Genomic DNA, 22,087 nt, shown 5'->3' with positions numbered 1-22,087 from the left:
TATGTTAATTAGATTGATTTAATCATTTCACAATGTATACATATGTCAAAACATCACATTGTACACCGTCAATATGTACAATTTATTTGTCAATTATACCTTAGGAGAGCTGAAAAAAAGAAAAAGATACCGTATGGCTTTCTAACCAGCTTTATACTTCAATGGAATTTTGAAAAATGAGCTGCGATAGTAAATTATATTGTTAACAGAAACACATACAAAGTAGTCATGCTGGAATCTAATAATACGTGGATATTCACATATACATTACATATACTGTAACCTTTGCTATTTTTAAAAGGCATCTTTGCTAATGAGTTCAGCTAATAAAACCATATTCATATTCACTTTTGAAGATATTGAGGTGAAGTGATATTGATCTCACATATATTTCCACACCTACCATAGCACACAAAACACCTATGAATATTCAATGTCTACATAGTCAAGGATTAAGGTCCAAATTTCATGTGTGCTTTCCTATCACTCTTCTAAGATAAACACTCCTTTAATATCAGTGAAAATAAAAACATACTGCTGAAAGCATCTGTATTCCTAGGATGCTCCTAAAAATTAGTAGTTGTTAGTTATTGCTAAACTCCACATCTGGGTGTGACCAAAATGTATACAGTATGAGAGGTATATTATAGCATAAGGGGGCATTACATTTCAAAAAGATTTTGAATCAACCTAATGATTTTCAGAAATGGAGTGAAAGAGAAAAACAGGTCCTTCCACAGTGCCTAATAAAACTGTGAAAACACAAAGTAGAGAAAAATGTAAGAAAACAGAAAGAGGCTGCTTAATGCCTTTCAAATAGAAACTGAATTGCTGAGGCAGTTCTCACCACCTTATTTATATATCAGGTTGCTCACAAATCATGATGTCACTCACCAGGAAGCAATGCATCCGGAGGAGCACGACAGTGCAACAAGCCCAAAGAAGGAGGGGAGAGAGGTGCAGCAGAATGATAAAAATGTATCAACTCAAAAAATCCAAATGGTTTTACAGATGAATATTATATGAAAGCATTACATGGAAATAAGAAATTAGTTTCAGAAACTGTCTACAGGCCAAACAAACCAACATAAAAGAGGATGCTTATAACAAAGGACTTACATTTGGTGAACCAAAACTGGGTATTCCTTGAATATCAGAGATTGAAGAGATGGCCAACTTCCACCAAAAGGTTTCCTTTCCCTACCATTATCTGTGAGACAAGCAACTAGTCTCTTATGTCCCGTCTCAAACAACAACAAAAACATGACAACAAACAAAACAAACCAAACCTGGCATATGGTCCTATTTTCCATTTAAATAATACATTTTTTTCTTTAAGACATACTGTCTTAAAGTAAATTTTTGAGATGGCTCCTCAATACAGACTTCTGGTTTTACTTTGGTATGTCAGCATCAATTAGTCTTTAGTTACTTTGTCTTTAAAAAAAAATCACATCTGGCCGGGTGCAATGGCTCACGCCTGTAATACCAGACTTTGGGACGCTGAGGCAGGTGGATCATGTGGTCAGCAGTTCAAGACCAGCCTGGCCGAGACGGTGAAACCCCGTCTCTACTAAAAATACAAAAATTAGCCAGGCGTGGTGGTGGGTGCCTGTAATCCCAGCTACTCAGGAGGCTGAGGCAGAGAATTGGAATTGCTTGAACCCGGGAGGCGGAGGTTGCAGTGAGCTGAGGTCGCACCATTGCACTCCAGCCTGGGAGACAGAGCAAGACTCCATTGCAAAAAAAAAAAAAAAAATCACATTCTTCAGAATAAATGTTAACTACTGAAGTCTAGGGCACTTGATCTCTTTTCCTAAGATTATAATTATCTGTGGTTTTAAAAGAGCTAACTCATACATTTCCTTATAAAGATGTTTACCTTGTTCCTCTAGGGTCTTAAAAAAAGAGAGAGGATGAGGGAGAATAGGCTGAAAACTGCACTGCCAACCCTTGCCCCTACCGCCACTTCCACCCTTGAGGAGGGAGCTATCTTTTGGAGGTTTCATCTACTGTCATGGTTACTCAATTGAAAATAGATACTTTCAACATGCTTTAGCCACAGGAGCTTACAGGATTACTTAAAAGTACAGGCTGCACCTGAATGTACTGTGGGGGAAGGAGTGTGGTTACATTTAAAGGTTAATGTAACCATAGTTCATCTCTATAGCTCCATCTCGATTTCCCCTCAAAATATGATCAGATAGCCCTTAGAACAAAGCTGTATTGACTATTTGAGTGAAGAAAAAAGAGATGCAAAGAACGGTATAACAAGACCTAACAACATAATGGATTCTGGTGATGCTGGATAGAGCTCTGACTCAGAACGAGTTGCCTCAAACAAGTTAAGCATCTTTTTAAAACACTGGGGAAGACACAGGGGAGGTAGTTTCATATACCATGCTGAAGTTCAGTAGAATGAGGTCGGTTAAGCACTCTGTCCTGAGACATACACTTTTCATTTTCAATTGTTTTCAAATAAAAAGAGAGAAATTCCCTTTTCAAGTTGGATTGTTTAAATGCACCTACAGCTACTCCTGTCTAGCAAAGGCTAGGCAAGCTCTCCCTACTGATGCATTTCAAAAAAGGTTCAATTGGCAAAAGAAAGCAAGTGCAAAGGGTTTTTGACAAAAGAGGACTAGAGGGAACACATTTTCCTTTCACAGAAATACTGTTCTAGAAAATCAGACAAGGTAGTGACTCAACCAAGAATGTGTAGATATTGGTGAGATCAACAGGAAATTTGGAAAACTTCTTCAACTTCAAACACTGAACTGCATAAAACTATTAGCTTAAAAATTGGGGTAGGGATTACATTATAAAAATAAGGGACTAAAGAGACAAACAAAACAAGATACTATGATTTACAGCTTACAACACAGCCTAAACCAGCATACTCTGAGAATGTGGTTGTCTTATACCACAGAACCACACTGATGTAAAAGGAACCTCCTGGACCCTGTCCAATCCTCAGCAGGGCTATGCCTGAGTCTTCCTAGACCTATATGTATCCATCCTATTTAATGATGCTCCAAATAATTCCTACGCAACTTTCTCCAGGGCTCAGCAAATAGAAAAGGCTAAATCAAATACAGGAGCTCTGAAATATCTAGTCTGACAAAAAGAATTTTTTTTAAAGTACATTTAAAGTAGATTCCAGTGCTGGTTCAAACAAATAAAAGTATTATGCCATCCATAGTTAATTGCACATTTAAAAGGATAATTATTTTTTGATTTTCAAATGAATCATACCATCATCTTCTAAGCTGTTACGAAATAGCATATGAAACCTACTGTTGACATATATGACAAGCAGGTATTCTAAGTTTAGGTTTTAATGTCTTCCTAATACCATTGTGACAAAGGTATAATTGCTTTCTTAAACGATGTCTTCTTTTCCATTTTATCCCACTAACAAGTTAAGATACCATATACTTTATAGGTTGTTCATGTGTGAGGGGTGTAACAGAGGACTGAGGATTGACTATTTATAAAAAAAGAAATATAGATGATTTTAAGAGATCGTATATAGTATGTGAAAAATATTATATGCTACATACGGTCCTGTGTGAGTGTATACATACACCTATGGGACTACATGAAGCAACAACCATTACTTCTTACAGAACAGACACACATAAGAGAGGGAGAAAGGCTGACAGTTAATAACCCCTGAAATAGGTTAATAGTGCTAAGTTATCAGTCAATCATGCTTTGATTAGGGTATGTCACCACAGATCAGCACACTGTAGGCACTGAATAAATACCTGTGGAATTAAATTAACAATCACTGAAAGGTTTTCGTCCATAATCCTTTTGCATATTTAGTGTAACAATGGAATTTATTTTTTATTTTTTTAATTTTTTTCTTTAGACAGAGTCTCACTCTGTCGCCCAGACTGGAGTACCCGGGTTCAAGCAATTCTCCTGCCTCAGCCTCTCGAGTAGCTGGGATTACAGGCATCCGCCGCCACACCCAGCTAATTTTTGTAGTTTTGGTAGAGACGGGGTTTCACCATGTTGGCCAGGCTGGTCTCGAACTCCTGACCTCAGATGATCTGCCCGTCTCAGCCTCCCAAAGTGCTGGGATTACAGGCGTGAGCCACTGCGCCTGGCCAAGTGTAACAGTAGATTTTGTCCTGATTCTAAAGCAGCCCAGGGGCTCGGGGATTCAATGTGGGTGGAATAAATATAATTTAAAAAAAAAGTCATTAGAGACTCAGTTGAGTTCAGTGCAGTTTGTTGGTTCTGTGAATCTGTTAGGTGTAATTACTGACATGAATCTAAGCGCATTTGACTGAGAACAGAGCAAAATTAATTGCCATGTTGCTGTATAACAGCTGTTATTCATTTGACACTTTTCTGTAATAAGAATTACAATATTAAAATATGGAACAAAGCATGTTTTTAATAAATGATTAGGCCACCTACAATGTGTTTTTGTAATTTCTTATATAGTCAGTTTTATTGTTTTCACTTACCTGCTCTAATATTTTCATAGATTTCTGCCTAGTAAAGTTGCATAAATCATATATAGCAACAAGCATATATTGTAGAGAAAAGCCAAATTTGTAACTGCCAGTGTTACTCATCTTCTACATAGGAATTGATGAAATCTTGTTAAATGTTCAGCACACTGAAGACAGCTCTTACAGTTTTTGCAAATCTGAGTTTCTGCATTTAGAATGGAAGAACTCTTAATGAGATCTAAAGTATATTACCTATCTTGTTTCACATATTTATTTTTGTCTCTCATTTAAAAGAATATTTTTAGTAGATGTAGAAATTTGTTTTACTGCTAAGGCAGATAAAATGAGAATTTAGTACTTATTTCCCATGAACTGAAGCCAGAAATGTAATTATTTTAGTATGGGGTCAGAAAAAAAAAATTACTAGTGATAAGTGGCTCAAATAGGCTACAGGAAAAAATAACTAGAATCTTCAATTAATCTGGAGTGTATTCTGGAAATAGTACAGATAAAGCACATGCTCCAGTGCTAGTGTATACTGATCACTGATGCTCTGGATAATGGCCCAGAGACAATAACGAAATCCTAATGATCTACCAGTAAATGTATATTGTGTGCTGGCTACATGTCCAAAATTATATTTAAGTGCCAGATGCTGCTGCACATTTTCACCTGTGTAACATGTAAAGCCAAAATTTTTTTTGGGCGGGGAGGTGGTTGGGAGAGTGCGAGGAGAGTTGTACAAAGAGTTGAGAAAGATTTCAGATGATAAAGACTGATGCATAAATAGCTTTCTATATAATTATAAAGTCAGATTAATCAAAACTCCACTTCTCTCAGGGTAGTCAATCAAGATCTTATTGTAATGATTACTGCCATTGATAATTTTCCTTGACATGTTCACTAAATAATTATTATTATTAAAGGGATAACATTTAACACTTACTACATGCTAACCATGTGCCAGGCAAGTACTAAGAGATTTACATATATCCTCTCATTTAGTTCTTATGAAAATCCTATGAGGTAGATGCTATTGTTTTCTCTGTCCTTGAGGATCAGAGAGGTTAGATGAGTTGTTCAAGGATACACCGTGTAGGGAGCAGGGCCATGATGTTAACTGGTTTTGTCTGGCTCCAAAGGCAAGAGGGGTAAACTCATTTCAATCACAGGCTAAACCAATGATGGAGAGATCTGACAGATTACATGTCATTGGGCATCAGAAGATTCAACCAGCAGGGTGTGATTTATCATTTGATGATTGCTACAATGGGAGCTCCTCCTCTTTGTATCTCAATATCTTTTATCCCAATGCTTGAACTTAGAAATTCAACAAATGTTGACTGAATGGCAGCAGCATGACATGATATTGCCTTAACATGGACCTAAAGGTATTTCATTAAAATAACAAAGTCACGAATTCATACTAAACATCCTAATGTGTGAGAAGCTCCAAAGACCTGGGTAAATCTTTACTGTACTGAATAATTTTATTTGGGGAAACAAAACCCAAATTTTCACTGAAAAATCAAATCTAGAGAACAAAGAGAAAAAAATTCTGAATTTTATATAAACATAGATTTCTTGAAATCTTTGCTAAGGTTGGAAACTAGGTAACTTAAAGTAAACATAGTATCAGCCAGATATACTTTTTCTCTTCATAGGTAAGGCTTTGCTAGGCCAAAGACTGTTTTCTAGGTCCACCAAGCATACAAACTTGTTTTACTTTGTATTAGCATCTATGAGCTGTTTATTAGCAGTTGTAAAAATATGCCGGAACGATAGTACCGATATTGCCTCATTAATTTATATTATTGGAGGTGATTTACTACTACTTGAATCAATTCCATTATTTGTGAGTTTTCTAATCTATAATTTTGGTGACTATAATCTAATGTCTGGGGTATGACAGTGAGAAACATAAATTGACCTATTCAGATCAAAATAATATAATGTGAAATGAGTTTATTCACTTATAAGATGTAATTATTTTACAACTAGGAAAACAGATAAAAACAAAATTGCTATCAACCACAGAGTTTAAATGTTTAGGTTTATTTGGCAAAAACTGCTAATCAACTCTCTGAAGACTGATTTTTCATCAAATCTAAGGTACCTCATTCTTTATCATGACACTAGAAGCAAACAGGCAATTCTGATTTCCATATAATCTTATATAAGGAGGAGTAAAACTCTTCCTGATTAAATTAATATTTGCATAAGAATCATGCTTATAGTTTGCAATTTCAAAATACCCGTTTTTAACATACTTGTTCCTATTGCTTCCTCTAAGATTTTGCAGTTAATTTGCTGACTTCCATAAACATGAAAAGAAAGAAATTTATTTACAAATATTTGGTAAGCTTTTTCTCTCTACCTACAGAACTAATTAATCTTTTTTTTAGTGGTCCCTAACATAATTATCATCTATACCAATACAAGCAAACATTGGAGAACACAGACCAAGTACTTTACATAGTTTGCATACGGTTGCATGCATTTTAGAGTACATTTGTTGACTTAGCATATTTTTGTTGCATTTAAATTAGCTTTCTCAATTTTACATTTAAATAAGTGGTATATTACTGTGCATGCTCTAATTATAATTATTTGGAAAATGGTGCAATAAACGTTGATTGGATGGATCAAATAGCCTAATGTGCCAAAATATATCAATATATAATCATCCACTGGTAAAACTGTGCTGTTCTTTTAAAAAGATGTCTCTTGCTCATCAGTCAATCTGTTGCTTGCAACTTCCAACTGCCTTTTAAAATCTCCTTTATGAAATTTTTTCCTTCCTGTTACCATCTTCTCAAACTGCTGCAGGTTTAAACTCCTTTGAACAGAGAATCAGGTATGAGCTCACTCCCTTTTCATCACCTTTCACTGTTCTTTTCCAGCTACATCCTCCTTGTAGTCTCCTCTCCTTTCTTGTGCTTCTGGCTTACTTCTTGAAAATCCCTAAATGAATTCCCATAATGACCTTAGCTCTCCTACCTCATCATGCCACAACTCCCCTGCCTGACCTGGAAGGCTCTTTCACAGCCCAGCTCCATCCTACCTTTCAACAGTTTTCCAAATCAAACCCTTCACTAAAATGACACCAACAGAAAATACTGACTGAACATTTAACTATCAGGGACTGGTAATAGGCCAAATGCCATTAACGTATAATCAATAAATAGACTACAGTATAAATAACACCAGTCTCTGGTTTTACAGAAGAAAAAAATTGAGGCACAGAAAGATGAAACACCTTGTCAGAGATTATATGGCTAGTAAACTGTGGTGCTGGGACTTGAACTTAGGACCCATTCTCTTAATCGTTTTGATGTATTTTCCTGTGGGCTATACACATATCCTACATGAAGCATGCTGCCTTATGTGCTGACATGCACTACTGCTGATGTTATTCCCTTTTACTTGGATAGTTTCACCTCTGCTCAGCCAAATGTTACCCATCCTTCAGGGTCTAGCTTGACTGGTATGTTCAGAGGCTGTATTTAGCCTTCTCCATGAAACTTTATGTAATTTTACCAGGCCTCACTGATTTCCCTTTTTAGATAGAGCTAAAGAGCAAATAATCTCTATTATGTATCAGCACACAGTTTAATGTTTGCTAGGTCACCTTTATTTTATTTCTCTGACAAAAATGAAAACTTCTTAAGGGTGGAGACTATTTCTTGAGCTTTTACCAGATTCTTCAAGAAGCATAAAAATGACTCTTTCATCGTATCAGCAGCAGCGAGTATATTCTAGGTCCTGTGTTTTGTACTGTACTTAATTATCTCACTTAATCTTCACTAAAACTATAGAAGGCGAATGTCATTATCCTATGTTACAGGTGAGGTAACTGAGGCATGAAGAGATAAGGCAACAGAACTAGGTCATAAAGCTAGGTAGCAGAGCTAAGACTGATCTTCACTTCTGAACACACAGAATTTAAATTTTTAGTAATACCACTTAATGTTTATAAAATGCCTGTCTCTTTAATATTTAATCATATCTATTTTCTTCTTTAAAATTAAAAAAACTGTTTCTTATCATGGCCTTTGCCTTCTGATCTCCAATTCTCTCAAAATATAGCCTTGGTACATGGTATTTTTTTAAGGATTTAACTTGAAAGATATAATTCTCTGGCTGCTTGGTTTTCATGATATCGTTACTTAATTCTGAGCTCAGTTGATCACATCTAGATTACAGAAATAATCTTTTGTGTTTGCTTTATCCTATTATTTTTCTGAATAATTAAATCCTCAAATATTTCTCCTTGATGAATGTATATAATTTTGCACGCCACATAAATATGCCTTACTTTTGCTAAGTTACATCTACTAAGCAATAGATGTGTAAAAAAAAAAAAAAAAAAGGTTGGGGGAGAAGTGTTTGTCCTTTGCTACACTGATAGGAAATAGAAGCTTTATGGAAAGTGTACACTTTTTTAAAAAGTTATTTGTAATTTCCAATGTGACTTACTTTACCCAAGGAACTCTCTACTTTTGTTATAGGTAAGATCCTATGGTTCCAGTGGTATGTATCTCTGGTCCCATGCATGAAATACCTCTATGTACTAAATATTACATACCTCGCAATGGCAATGAAATGTTCTATATCATCTCTCTTTCGGTGGAAGAGAAGATTACAGTGTTCTAATTGGACATATTTAAAGTTATATAAATCACTTTCTGATGACACTTCACTCACATCTTCCATAGGCTTTCACGCCTCATGGATTCACATATGATGTGTCTCCATCATGATTCCTCCCAGCTCTCAGAAGGCTCACAACTGCCTTCCATCTAGTTGATAAGAGCATCTTTCATAAGACACTCTCTGAGAAACTCAGACAGTGAGCTCCATCTTGACAGACACCCAACTCTATTATTCTTATTCTTTCTTTCCTGCATCTTTTCATTTTCATAATTAAAACTACACACTTGCAATGGAAGGATCTGTTTTTGAAACATATTTATAAGTACCAAGGCACATACAGTCCAAGTATAAAGTAACATTACAATAAATAATAATAATATTTGTAACACATGGGCCATGAGTCAAGAAGGTAACAGTAGTTTACTATTTGATTGATACGTAAATAGAGCTATGGTACTAAAACATAAAAAATAAATCCAATTTTTAAAAATGTATTTTTCATGCTCAAATCACTCAGCTGAGCATATGCATAAAAACTTATTTGGATATTTATCTTATGGTCTCAATGACATTTGAAGAGGTAATTAACTAAATATTAGCAAATGAAAATACATACAGACTATGAAACCATCCCTATAAAAATTTAAAAATTAATCAGGGAAGAAAGGAGAGAAAGAAATGAAAATAGGCCAAGGCCGGGCATGGTGGCTCATGCCTGTAATCCCAGCTACTTGGGAGGCTGAGGCAGGAGAATCACTTGAACCCAGGAGGCAGAGGTTGTAGTGAGCTGAGATTGCATCACTGCACTCCAGCCTTGATAACAGAGCAAGACTCCATCTCAAAAAAAAAAAAAAAGAAAAGAAAAGAAAATAGGCCAGGCACAGTAGCTCACGCCTATAATCCCAGTACTTTGGGAGGCCAAGGCAGATCGCTTGATCTCAGGAGTTCAAGACCAGCCTGGGCAACATGGCGAAACCCCACACCTACAAAAAATACAAAAATTAGCTGGGCATGGTGATGTGTGCCTATAGTCCCAGTTACTGCGAAGGCTGACGTGGGAGGATCGCTTGAGCCCGGGAGGTGGAGACTGTAGCGAGACAAGACTGTGCCACTGCACTCCAGTCTTGGCAACAGAGTGAGACCCTGTCTCAAGAAAAAAAAAAAAAAAAAAAAAAAGAAAGTAGGGAAAAAGATAAACCAAGCTTGTGGCACATTCAGTGATTCAGTGTTAATCATTAAGTCAGCTTGCTCTCCGACCTGCTTGACCTGCTTCCTCATAGTTGTTTGGTACTTATTGCTTCAGAATCACACAGACCCTGTTACAAGATTATAGTTCCCCTTAACTGCTGTGTAGATAACAACTTGAACATTATAAAACATTAAGTTTTCCATTGGAGCTATTCTTTCAGTGCTGCGTACCAATGAAACTACTGATGTCAGCTGGTCTGAAGGATCCCACAAGAAGCTGACTCACCAAAGAATGCAGTTTCCACATCCTGATGATTTCATCCCCCTTGCCCTGGTCAATCAATGACTCCAATTTTCCAGCCCCCTGCTCTCTGAGATCCACTTAAACATCCCAGCCCAGAACTCCTTGAGGAGATGGATTTGAGGGTCTCCTCCCATCTCTTTGCTTGGTGCCCTGCAATCATTAATGTCTTTCTCTGCTGCATCCCAGTTGTCTCAGGGTATTGGTCTGTTACTGTGCAGCAGGCATACAAACTTGTTGGTCCTATAACAACTAGACACAATCAAAATAAGCCCTTCTTTCTTTGTCTGTTATAGACACATTTTTAGGAGAACAGTGAAAGGTTAATAAATACTTGGAGGAGGGTAGGAATTGCTGTAGTGTGGGAGAAAGATTACATTCTCAGAACAAAACTGGATAGGCTCCTTTTTTTTTTTTTTTTTTGAGACGGAGTCTCGCTCTGTAGCCCAGGCTGGAGTGCAGTGCCGTGATCTCGGCTCACTGCAACTTCTGCCCCCCGGGTTCAAGTAATTCTCTGCCTCAGCCTCCCAAGTAGCTGGGATTACAGGCACCGGCCACCACGCCCAGCTAATTTTTGTATTTTTAGTAGAGACGGGGTTTCACCATCTTGGCCAGGCTGGTCTTGAACTCCTGACCTCATGATCCACCCGCCTGGGCCACCCAAAGTGCTGGGATTACAGATGTGAGCCTCTGCACTCGGCCGATAGGCTCCATTTTTAACCACTTACTCTTTTCATTGTTCACTCCAGCAATGCTGGAGTGTGGCGGGGGACTCCTGGAGGCCCCACAAGATCATTTCAGGGATTTGCAAGGTGAAAACTATTTTCATAATAATACTGACACTTTTTTGCCTTTCTATTTCTCATTCTTTCCTGAGTGTATCGTGAAGTTTTCCAGAAGTTACATGAAGAATGATATTGAATCAGATTGAATAGAAAAGTAGGTATGAGAATCAAGCTGTCTTATGAAGTCAGACTGTGAAGAGATTTATGACATTATTCTTTTTCTCTTCTAATTCTTTTTTTGTTTTGGAAAATATAGGTAGTTTTCATTTAAAAGGTTATTTATTTTAACATGAAAAGGTTTACTATTGTTATTTTAATTGAATCAATCAATCGATAATTTTAAAAGTGTCTCAGTTTTAACTCTAAGATGATAAATATCAATATAAACAACTTACATAAACAAAAGGCATTTGGGGTCCTCAATGATTTTTAGTGTAAACGGGTTCTGAGATCAAATAGTTTCAGAACCTCTGATTTATACTTCACCGTGGTGATCCCATTCAAACACACATGCTATAAGTTGAACTATGTAATTAAGAGGTGATTGTTCTAAAATATTTATTTTAGGAAAAAAAAAACAGTAACTAAGAGCAGCTGGGCATGTTAGCATACACCTATATTCCCAGCTACATGGGAGGCTGAGGGAGGAGGATTGCTTCTGCCTAGGAGTTTGAGGCTGCAGTGAGCTATGATCACATCTCTGTATTCCAGCCTGGGTGACAGAGTGAGACTCCATCTCTGAAGAAATAAAATAAAGTAGGGTGGGCCTTTAATTCAATATCACTGGTATTTTTATAAAATAAACACCATGTGAAAAGACAGATATGCACACAGGGAGAATGCCACGTGAAGGTTGAAGTTATGCTGCGACAAAGCAGAAAACTACTAGAATCTAGGAGAGAGGCCTGGCACAGATCCTACCGTAGACTCTTCAAACGGAGCATGACCCTGCTGACACCTTGATCTTGGACTTCTAGCCTCCAGAACTGTCAGACAACATATATCTGTTGTTCTAAGCTACCTAGCTTGTGGCATTTTCTTATGGCAGCCCTGGCAAACTAGTACACTGTAACTTCAATGTTCAAATAAAAACCAATGATCCCCAAGCCGATACGGTTAGTTTAGACTTCTTTCCTGAGTTTCACAATCACATATACAATGGCTTCTTAGACATTTTCCATCTTTACAAGGTGGAACTAAACATGTTTAAAATGATATCAGTCATTGTAACTCTCCTGAGAAAATCTGCTCTATTCCTGAGTTTGCTTTCTCTGTGAAGCATACCACCTTCTTTAACACTTGCCTCCTTTGATTTACACATCCAATCAATCATCAGCACCTGTCAATTCTGTCCTTTAACACCCTCTCATGATGGTTAATTTTATATGTCAACTTGGCTGGGCCACAATGTCCAAATATTTGGTCAAACATTATTTTGGTAGTTTCTATGAGGGTGTTTTTGGATGAGATCAACATTTAAATCAGTGAACTTTGGGTAAAGCGGTTTGTACCTCATGATGTGAGTAGGCCTCATCCAATCAGTTGAGGGCCTGACTAGAACAAAAACACTGACATCCCCCAAGCAAGAGAGAATTCTGCAGCAGATAGTTTTCAGACTTGAACTGTAACATTGGCTTTCCTCTGGGTCTCTAGCCTGTCCTCCTGCCTTGCAGATTTTAAACTTGCCAGCTTCTATAATCACTTGAGCCAATTCCATAAAATAAATCTGTGTGTGTGTATGCATTTGTGTATACACACATCTTACTAGTTCTGTTTCTCAAAAGAACTCTAACTAATATATCTCTTGTTGCTTTTTAAACTCACTGTCACTGTATTAGTTCAGGCCACTATCATCTCTTGTCAGGACTATGACAATATCCTCATAACCTCTATTTTCTTAGGGCTTTCCCCTTCCAATACATTCTTTCTGCTTCTGTCAAAATGACCTTTCTGGCTGGGAGGTTGCAGTGAGCCGAGATCATGGCACTGCACTCCATCATGGGTGACAGAGTGAGAACCTGTCTCAAACAAAAACAAAAAAACAAAACAAAACAAAACAAAAACAAAATAATCTAAGAATCCTGACTATGTACACCATTTTCCAGTTATAAACATTCATGGGCTTCCCACAGCTTTCAGCGTAAGACCCTTGGCATAGCAGAAAAGAAAGAAAGATACCATTAGGAGAAATAGATGATGGGTTGATGGGTGCAGCAAACTACCATGGCATGTGTATACCTATGTAACAAAACTGCACGTTCTACAAGTGTACTCCAGAACTTAAAGTATAATTAAAAAAAAAAAAAAAAAAAAAAAAGAGAGCTCACAATCTGTCCCCTGTCCCCTACTATCTCTTCTGGCCTCTTCTCCAACTACTCCTCCCTGCACATAAAGGAGCTAACTTTCAGAACTTTCCTTTTTTTTTTTATTTTGAGACAGAGTCTCGCTCTGTCATCCAGGCTGGAGTGCAGTGGTGAGATCTCGGCTCACTGCAACTTCCACCTCCTGGGTTCAAGCGATTCTTTTGCCTCAGCCCCGAGTAGCTGGGACTACAGGTGCACACCACCACGCCTGGCTAATTTTTGTATTTTTAGTAGAGACGGGGGTTTCCCCATATTAGCCAGGCTGGTCTCGAACTCTTGACCTCGTGATCCACCCACCTTGGCCTCCCAAAGTGCTGGCATTACAGGCGTGAGCCACCATGCCCAGCCACTTTCAGAACTTTTCTACTGACTTCTTCACCTTTTCAATGATAACTTCCTATAAACACATATTGTCATGCTGTACTCTAGTGCTTACCTCCTAATAGAGTGACCTCAGTCATGACCAGTTTTCCTGATTCTAATTATGAAGTTCGTTTGCTAAATTATGTTGATACTATTCTATTTTAACACAGCTTTTTACATAATAATATTACTTTTTTCTTCTGTTAAAATGTTATATTTATTTCCTGGGTGGAAGATATAAACTATAGTCAATTCCTGAAAATGTTTATATATTTTAAAAGTATGAAGACTAAACTTAATAGTATGGATATTACTTTAGAAGATTAGCCATTAAGAGACATTACTGCAAAATACTTGATAATGATTGTTATAATTAATAATTACACTTAAAAGCACATAATAATAATTAACTCTGGTTACACACTGCCTGGGTTCAAATCTTGGTTCTACCTCTCACTATCCTTGTGACCTTGGGCAAGTTACTTAAGTTCTCTGTGCCTCAGTTTTGTCATTTTAAAATGAGATAGTAGTACTTTCCTAATACGGTTCTATGAGGATTAAATTGGTTCCTAAATGTAAAATTCCTAGAATAGTTCTTGGTAAATAGCAAGTGCTATATGTTAGTTGTTATCATTTTCTCCTGACAGTGGCATAGGTAAATGGAAAGATTCTATAGTGAGACGACTTGGATTCTAATCTTGGTGCTAGTACTTCCTATTTGTGTGACCTTGTCCAAGTTCCTTAATTTCTATGAGCCTCAGTTTTCTATCTGTAAAATGAGATGATAATAGTACCTACCTCATAGAGATGTTGTGAGGATTGACTTAAAATATGTAAAAGTGCCGGGTGCAGTGGCTCACGCTTGTAATCCCAGCACTTTGGGAGGTCGAGGTGGGTGGATCACGAGGTCAGGAGTTCGGGACCAGCCTGGCCAACACAATGAAACCCCGTCTCTACTAAAAATACAAAAATTAGCTGGGCATGGTAGCAGGTACCTGTAATCCCAGCTACTCAGGAGGCTGAGGCAGGAGAATTGCTTGAACCCAGGAGGCAGAGGTTGCAGTGAGCCAAGATCAAGCCACTGCACTCCAGCTTGGGCGACAGAGCTAGACTCTGACTCAAAAATAAATAAATAAATAAATACGTAAATGTCTTACAACCATGCTTGGCATATGGTCAATATTATAGAGTGCTTACAATTTTTACTATTGTTATCTTCAGTAACGCATGGTCCATATTAATCATATTACCTTGTACCTTGTTCAGATTTTGTTTTGTTTTGTTCTTAAATTCTCTAAACCTCAGGTGACAAAGACTATGCATGCTTTTTTTATTCTTAAATTTTCAGTGTGCAGATACCTGATACCAAGCACTTTCTTTTTTTGCCCTCTCTTCTTTAGAAAGTAAACCAACCAAACCAAACAACTCACCAACAATATACAGTCACTCTTGCTAACCAAGAAAACAACTAACTTTATTTATTTATTTATTTATTTACTTATTTATTTATTTTTTGAGATACAGTCTCGCTCTGTTGCCTAGGCTGGAGTGCAGTGGCATGATCTTGGATCACTGTAGCCTCCGCCCCCCAGTTTCAAGCAATTCTCTCACCTCAGCCTCCTGGGCAGCTGGGATTACAGGTGCCTGCCACCATGCCTGGCTAATTTTTGTATTTTTTGTAGACATGGGGTTTCACCATGTTGGGCAGGCTGGTCTTGAACTCCTGACCTCAAGCGACCCTCCCGCCTCAGTCTCCCAAAGTGCATGAGCCACTGTGCCCGGCCTCAAACAACTTACTTTAAACTATATGGACATACCAGCATCTTGTACTTAGGCTTATAGCTGTGTAAGATGCCTTTCCCTATTTTATTCAACTTGTAATAGTGCTGTCAATATTTCTTAGGACTTAAAATGTTCAAGCTTCCAAGGAAGACTGTTAACTGTTACTGCACTGCCAATAGACATGTGCCTACAAAATGAAGTTAAAAGCTAAGACTTATCTCCCCATACCCGTTTTTCACATTTCATCTCACCCTCTTTTTCCCTCCCCACTGCCTCATCCAGAATATAATATACTATGGTAAGAAAAGTAGGGAGAAAAACACTATCTCAACAAAATATCAACTTGCATTGGTTATCAAAAATCCTGAATGCTCAATGTAGGGAGATAGGAAACACACATAGCATCATGAGAGAAATTTAGCACAAGTAACTAATACTATTGTGAATTTTCTATGAAAATTTACTTTATAATCCAAAAATAAATAACTGCAATTATTTTGCACTTTTTGCATTTTTGTAAAAATTGGAAATATTTTCATACCTTTGTTTATATCAATGAGTTGTTTCTTTTTCTTCTGGCGTTCTAACTTTTCTTGTTCAGCTTTCTCTTTTGCAAGTTTTGCCCTCCTGGTCTTCTCTTCCATTTCTCTTCTCTTATTGTTTTCTCTCACTGCTTCCTATACATACAAACAAAGTTAAACGAAAACCTTTCCATTACTTATATAATAGAGAAATTGCACAGTTTTAAATTTTCTCTCACTGCTTCCTATACATATAAACAAAGTTAAACAAAAACCTTTCCATTACTTATATAATGGAGAAATTGCACAGTTTTAAATTTATATAAATATGCAGAGATGGAAAGGTATTACAGCAGCCTAAAGGTGCATACTTTTGAGAGAGACAATTAATTGTAAAATATCTCTTCTTGAAAAAAGATTTAGAAATAACTCAGTCTTCAATTGTCATTATCTAGGGTGCCAGAAAATTAAGGACATCAATATTACAGATTTAACAATAAGTATACTTTATCTATTGTTAAAATATGAACTAGTTTGACACATGAGAAGACTTAGTAAGGAAATATGACTCAGCAAGTATTTTACCCCCTTTATTATGTACTTTTCTGTTATCTGCAAAATTGAGATTAATAAAAAAACTACCTTATAGGAGTTTTGTGAGGAAAAATGATACAAACATAAAGTGCTTAGAATAGATCCTGATATATTATAATCAAGGAATTTTAGTCTATGATGGTGATGATGGTGGTCCTGGTGCTGGTGATAATGATTACATCTAATCATGCAGGGCAGGAAACAATCAACAGTATTATCACAGAAAAGAAATACCTTCAAATATGACAGCTTTTTACTTGTCAAAATATTTAGAAATGCTGAAACATATTTCAAGCTATTGTCTGTTTTATTTTGGATAGATGATTTGTGGAACATAAGTGAATGAGTACATTCCAGTAGTTGGTATTAGACAAAGCTGAATTAATGTGATCAGCTGGAATATCAATTTCCTTTGAGTTCAGATAAATCACAAATGCAGAAACATATCAACTACAAGTTTCCTCCATCAAGTTGCTCTGTTTCTTTTTTCTATTATGATTGATTAAATATACTTCATAGCATGTACAAGCTATTTGAGAAAAACTATTTTGTTACAGAAACCCTAAAGAAAAAGACTCAATAACGAGAATACGTCTACAGGGCTTTGCCTGGAGGGGTTTATATTGAAATAATTTTTTTCTTTATGTTAAAAGACACAGCAGTTTAAAATAGCCTTAAAAACACTTTCAAAATTCTCCTGACATGCAAGAATTGATTTCTTCCTACAAAATCTAAATGATTTTACCTTCACTGGTACCTCCCCTTTCTCCTGTCATTGTTTTTGTGCTCTTAGACTCCACAGCAATAGGCTAGGAGCACAAAGGTACCTGGCTATTGTAGATGAACTCAAAGACTACCACTTAAAAATAAGCTGGCATACTAGAATCATAATTTTAAAGCAGGGTTTCTCAACCTCAGCACGACTGTCACTTTGGGTTAGATTATTCTTTGGTAGGAGCTGTCCTATGCATTGTGGGATGTTTAGCAGCATCCCTGGCCTCTACCTGCCAGATGCCAGTATGATCCCACTCCAGTTGTGACAACTGGGGTTTCACCATGTTGGTTAGGCTGGTCTCGAACTCCTGACCTCAAGTGATAAGCCCGGCTTGGCCTCCCAAAGTGCTGGGATTACAGGCGTGAGTCACTGCACCCAGCCAAACCACTGAATTATATAAACTACAATGGTAAATTTTATGGTATGTAAATTATCTCAATAAAAATTAATCACATTAATAAATAGATGTCTAAGAAAGACAGGATGGAAGTAAAATTGTAACTCAAAAGGGAAAAAACAATGTGAAAAGGCATCACCTATTCAGGCCCTGATACTAATAAGCTATATGATGTTTGGTAAGTAACATGAAAAGAGGCAAGTAGCAGAGGAAAGAAAGAAGGCTAATGCTTATATATATTTTATTAGTGGTCAGATCTCTAATTTGGTAAACAGTCACCAAGATCTGGGTGGACTATTATATTATCAATCTAATGGGTTGTTTACATGCTGAGTGCTCCCATTAGGATTCCTCACATGGTTTGTTAAGATGGAGGGAAAAAAACGACTGGTTACTTGCATTTGTATTTCTTCTTTGTTCTGATAATAACAGCTACTCTTTAAGGGAAATCTATTATGTACCAGGAGTTTTAAACATTATCTAGTCTTAAATACATACTTTGTAATCTTTATAGAAAACCTGCAAAGTAGGTATTATTTGTTCCATTTTATACATGAAATTTAGGTTCAGGTAGGCTAAGTGACATACCCAAAGCTACACAGCTTCTTAAGTAACACAACCACCTAGCATTGTTTGGCATTAGCCTCTATGTTCATTTTCACTATCATGATGCCTTCCAAACAGAGTTACCAGATAAAATACAGGCTTCTCAGTTAAATTTACATTTCAGATAAACTGTGAATACTTTTGTTAGTAGAAGTATGTCTCATATAATATTTGGAACATACTTAAATAGAAAAAAATCATGTAATATTTAGGATATATTGATACTAAAAAATTATTTATTATCTGAAATTCAGCTTTAACTGGGAATCCTATATTTTCATTTCATAAACCTGGCAGTCCGATTCCCAAGACTGTGTTGATTTTTTATAAGCATCCTTTGATCAACTAAGATCATCTAATAAAGACAGTAGAAATGATTACAAAAAGAAACGCCCAAATCAAAACCACATTTTGAAAATAGAAATCTTGATACAGATTATTGATAGGCATTATATTGTATATGAACTTGAATCATGCTATTTCTGTAGCATCCTCCATGTATTTATTATTTCTGGAAAATATGCTAAAACTAAAAAAAAAGTTCATATAAAAATCAAACTGATACAATTTGCGATAGAAGAAAATAAGAGATTAAATTTTTATATGAGAGGGAAGCTTGCAACAGGCACCACTAAAACAACATGAATGTAGATCTACTAAAGGATAAAACAGAACAAGTAATAGCTCTATCAGTTTATATCTGAAATGTTTCAGGAATAGATTTAACTACAAAACAATCACAATTTGTAATGGCATGTGTAATCTTTAAGAGGCCAAAACAGAATTAAAAAAATCATTTCTGTGGTTTGGCATTATTGACAGTAAATGAAAACATCTACAAAGGCATATATTTTTCAAGCAACACAGACTAGAGTAAGATTCCGGTCACTAGTGCTGTTATCATGAAAAGGCCTCATGCTGAAAAGAATAACATATTCCTCTTGGTGTTTTTACTTGGCTCTGGTTTTAGGAAATTAGGGATAGAAGATGCATGCTTAATTCTCTTTCCTTAGGAAATAATTTTAAAAGAGAAAGGGAAATCTTAAAGATAGTTTCATAACAATAATCTTTAGTTTTTAAGACATTGTTTAACCCTTCTAAAAATGTAAAAGCTGGTGAGGAAAAAAATTATTTTGAGGGATGGGATGTATTCTCATCATCCTAATTCTTACAAAATAAAAATCAAATAATCAAAAGAACAAAAGCAGTAGGAGCAAATTTAAGGTCAGGTTAAGAAAATCCCCTAAATAATTGACTGTGATTAACATTACTTTGTACTTGTCAAGCCTCACTAAACACTTTAAAACAGTAACTCATGAGTACTTAAAGATCATTCTCAAGTAAGCATTAATCATTATTTCTCAGGGTTGGAAATGCCAACTGATTAGATTCTGTCATTGTACAGGACAGTGTTCTGTTAAAAGGACGCTAATTGAAAAAGTGTTTTGGTACTAACCTCATACAAGATAAGAAATATGTTTACAGAAAAAAGTTTCAGTTTTACTGGCATATCTGTTAAGGGTCGGTAAAAGGTACAAAATGAGTAAAATATAATGAAAAATCTATCTAGGATTTACTACAAAATATTCACCAACCTAATTTTAAAAATCTCTCACTGAAACCTCTATTGCCTTACTGAAGAAAAGTGTGAATAAATTACAAATCTTATTTCCCTTGCTATGCATAATCACTAAATAAGACCTACAGACTAAAAATGTCATATGCTAAAAAAAAAAAAAAAAGAAAGAAAGAAATTCATGTAAATCCTAAAACCTCTCATTTATTTCAATTAAGCTTTAAGAAATCGATGAAACTGATTCAGAAAATTCCATGGAGCCGAGATGCCAGCCTCATTCAGGTCAGGTCTACACGAAGCAAGCATCTTCCAACCTTGCCTTGTATTTGAAAACATAAACCACCACTACCACCACCACCACCATTACAGCAAACAATTCCTTACTTCCATTGCTTCTAATGGCTTCCTATTCCAGAGATGACTGCTCAAGTACTTTACAAGCACCATGAGATCACTGAAAGCGGAAGGCATATTTCAGGGACAGAGAAATAAAACAATTGGTAGTAAGGATCCTGGAATCAGAAAAATCTGGTTTCAAATCAAAGCTCCAACACTTATCCTAAAAACTGTGTGACCTTGAACAAGTCAGTTCATCTCTTTGAACTTTAGTTTCCACATCTGCAGAATCAAGATACTACTTAAATCACAGGATTGTTAAACAGATTAAGTGAAATAATGCTTATATAAAACACTTAAGATAAAGCCTGGTACAGAGGAAATGCTCATTATATAGTAGCTGTGATTATTATGTATAACAGAATCATTTAAAAGTTTGAACAGCAAGAATTCAGTCATTGACAGACAAATGACCACATCTGTTTTCAATGACTTATTTTGCAAACCCCCTTCCTCATTTTTTGGGGAAGTTATGAGGACATAATCTATGACTGGAAGTATACCAACCTGATACTATCTACCCTCATAACTATACTGAATATGATTTTCAACTGTACCATAATATTGGCATCTAAGGTAATTTTACAATTCCATATATATCACTGTAACTTGGCACTCATGAAAAGAAAAAAAAAAACTAGGAATGTATTCATTTTCTCTTTTGAGTTTTGGATCATTCTGGTTACCCACGTGAACATAGTTGGCAAGACTTTCAGTTCATTACAGTATCAGAAGTTGTATGATAGTAGAGTCACATAACCATAAAATTATGTAAATTAGAAATGTCCTGGTGAACAAATTGGTAACTCTGGTGCCAGAGGAATACTGTGATCACACTGAGGAGTATTTCTTCATTGATCAGGGGTGTTGGAAGGATTTGAAAATGATACTGAGAGAAATGATTTGGCAACAATATAAAGAAACGTGGTATGTATTATATTGAAAATCTTTTTATACACTAAATATGAGTCATTGAGATAGTAGTTTTAATGAAAACTCAACAAAATAGGGGAAATTCCACAATTTTTTTTAGAGTCAGGGTCTCCCTCTGTCACCCAGACTGTAGTGCAGTGGTACAATTTTAGCTTACTGCAACCTCAAATTCCTGGGCTCAAGAGATCCTCCTGCTTCAACCTTTCAAGTAGCTGGGACTACAGGTGTGAGCTGCCATGCCTGGCAAAGTTTCTTTCCTTCCTTTCTTTTTTCTTTCCTTTCCTTTCTTTCCTTCCTTTCTACAGATGGAGCCTAGCTATGTTGCCCAGGCTGGTCTTGAAGTCAAGTGATCCTCCTGCCTCGGCCTCCCAAAGTGCTGAGA

General features: G+C 36.3%; 1 protein-coding gene across 7 annotated transcripts in view; it reads right to left on the bottom strand.

The window, feature by feature from the left end:
• DIAPH2 (diaphanous related formin 2) overlaps positions 1 to 22,087 on the bottom strand; it is a 905,937-nt gene that overhangs the window by 191,953 nt on the left and 691,897 nt on the right. For all 7 annotated transcript variants that reach the window (XM_054544831.2, XM_054544832.2, XM_054544829.2 and 4 more), the window contains one exon: positions 16,449 to 16,584. In XM_054544831.2, coding sequence (XP_054400806.1) covers positions 16,449 to 16,584 — 136 coding nt within the window. The remainder of the gene's footprint in view (positions 1 to 16,448; positions 16,585 to 22,087) is intronic.

This window comes from Pongo abelii, chromosome X, assembly GCF_028885655.2.
Source record: "Pongo abelii isolate AG06213 chromosome X, NHGRI_mPonAbe1-v2.0_pri, whole genome shotgun sequence".
NCBI classification, from domain to species: domain Eukaryota; kingdom Metazoa; phylum Chordata; class Mammalia; order Primates; family Hominidae; genus Pongo; species Pongo abelii.
Note: the sequence above shows the minus strand (reverse complement) of the source record. Positions and strands in the feature narration are given on the sequence as shown.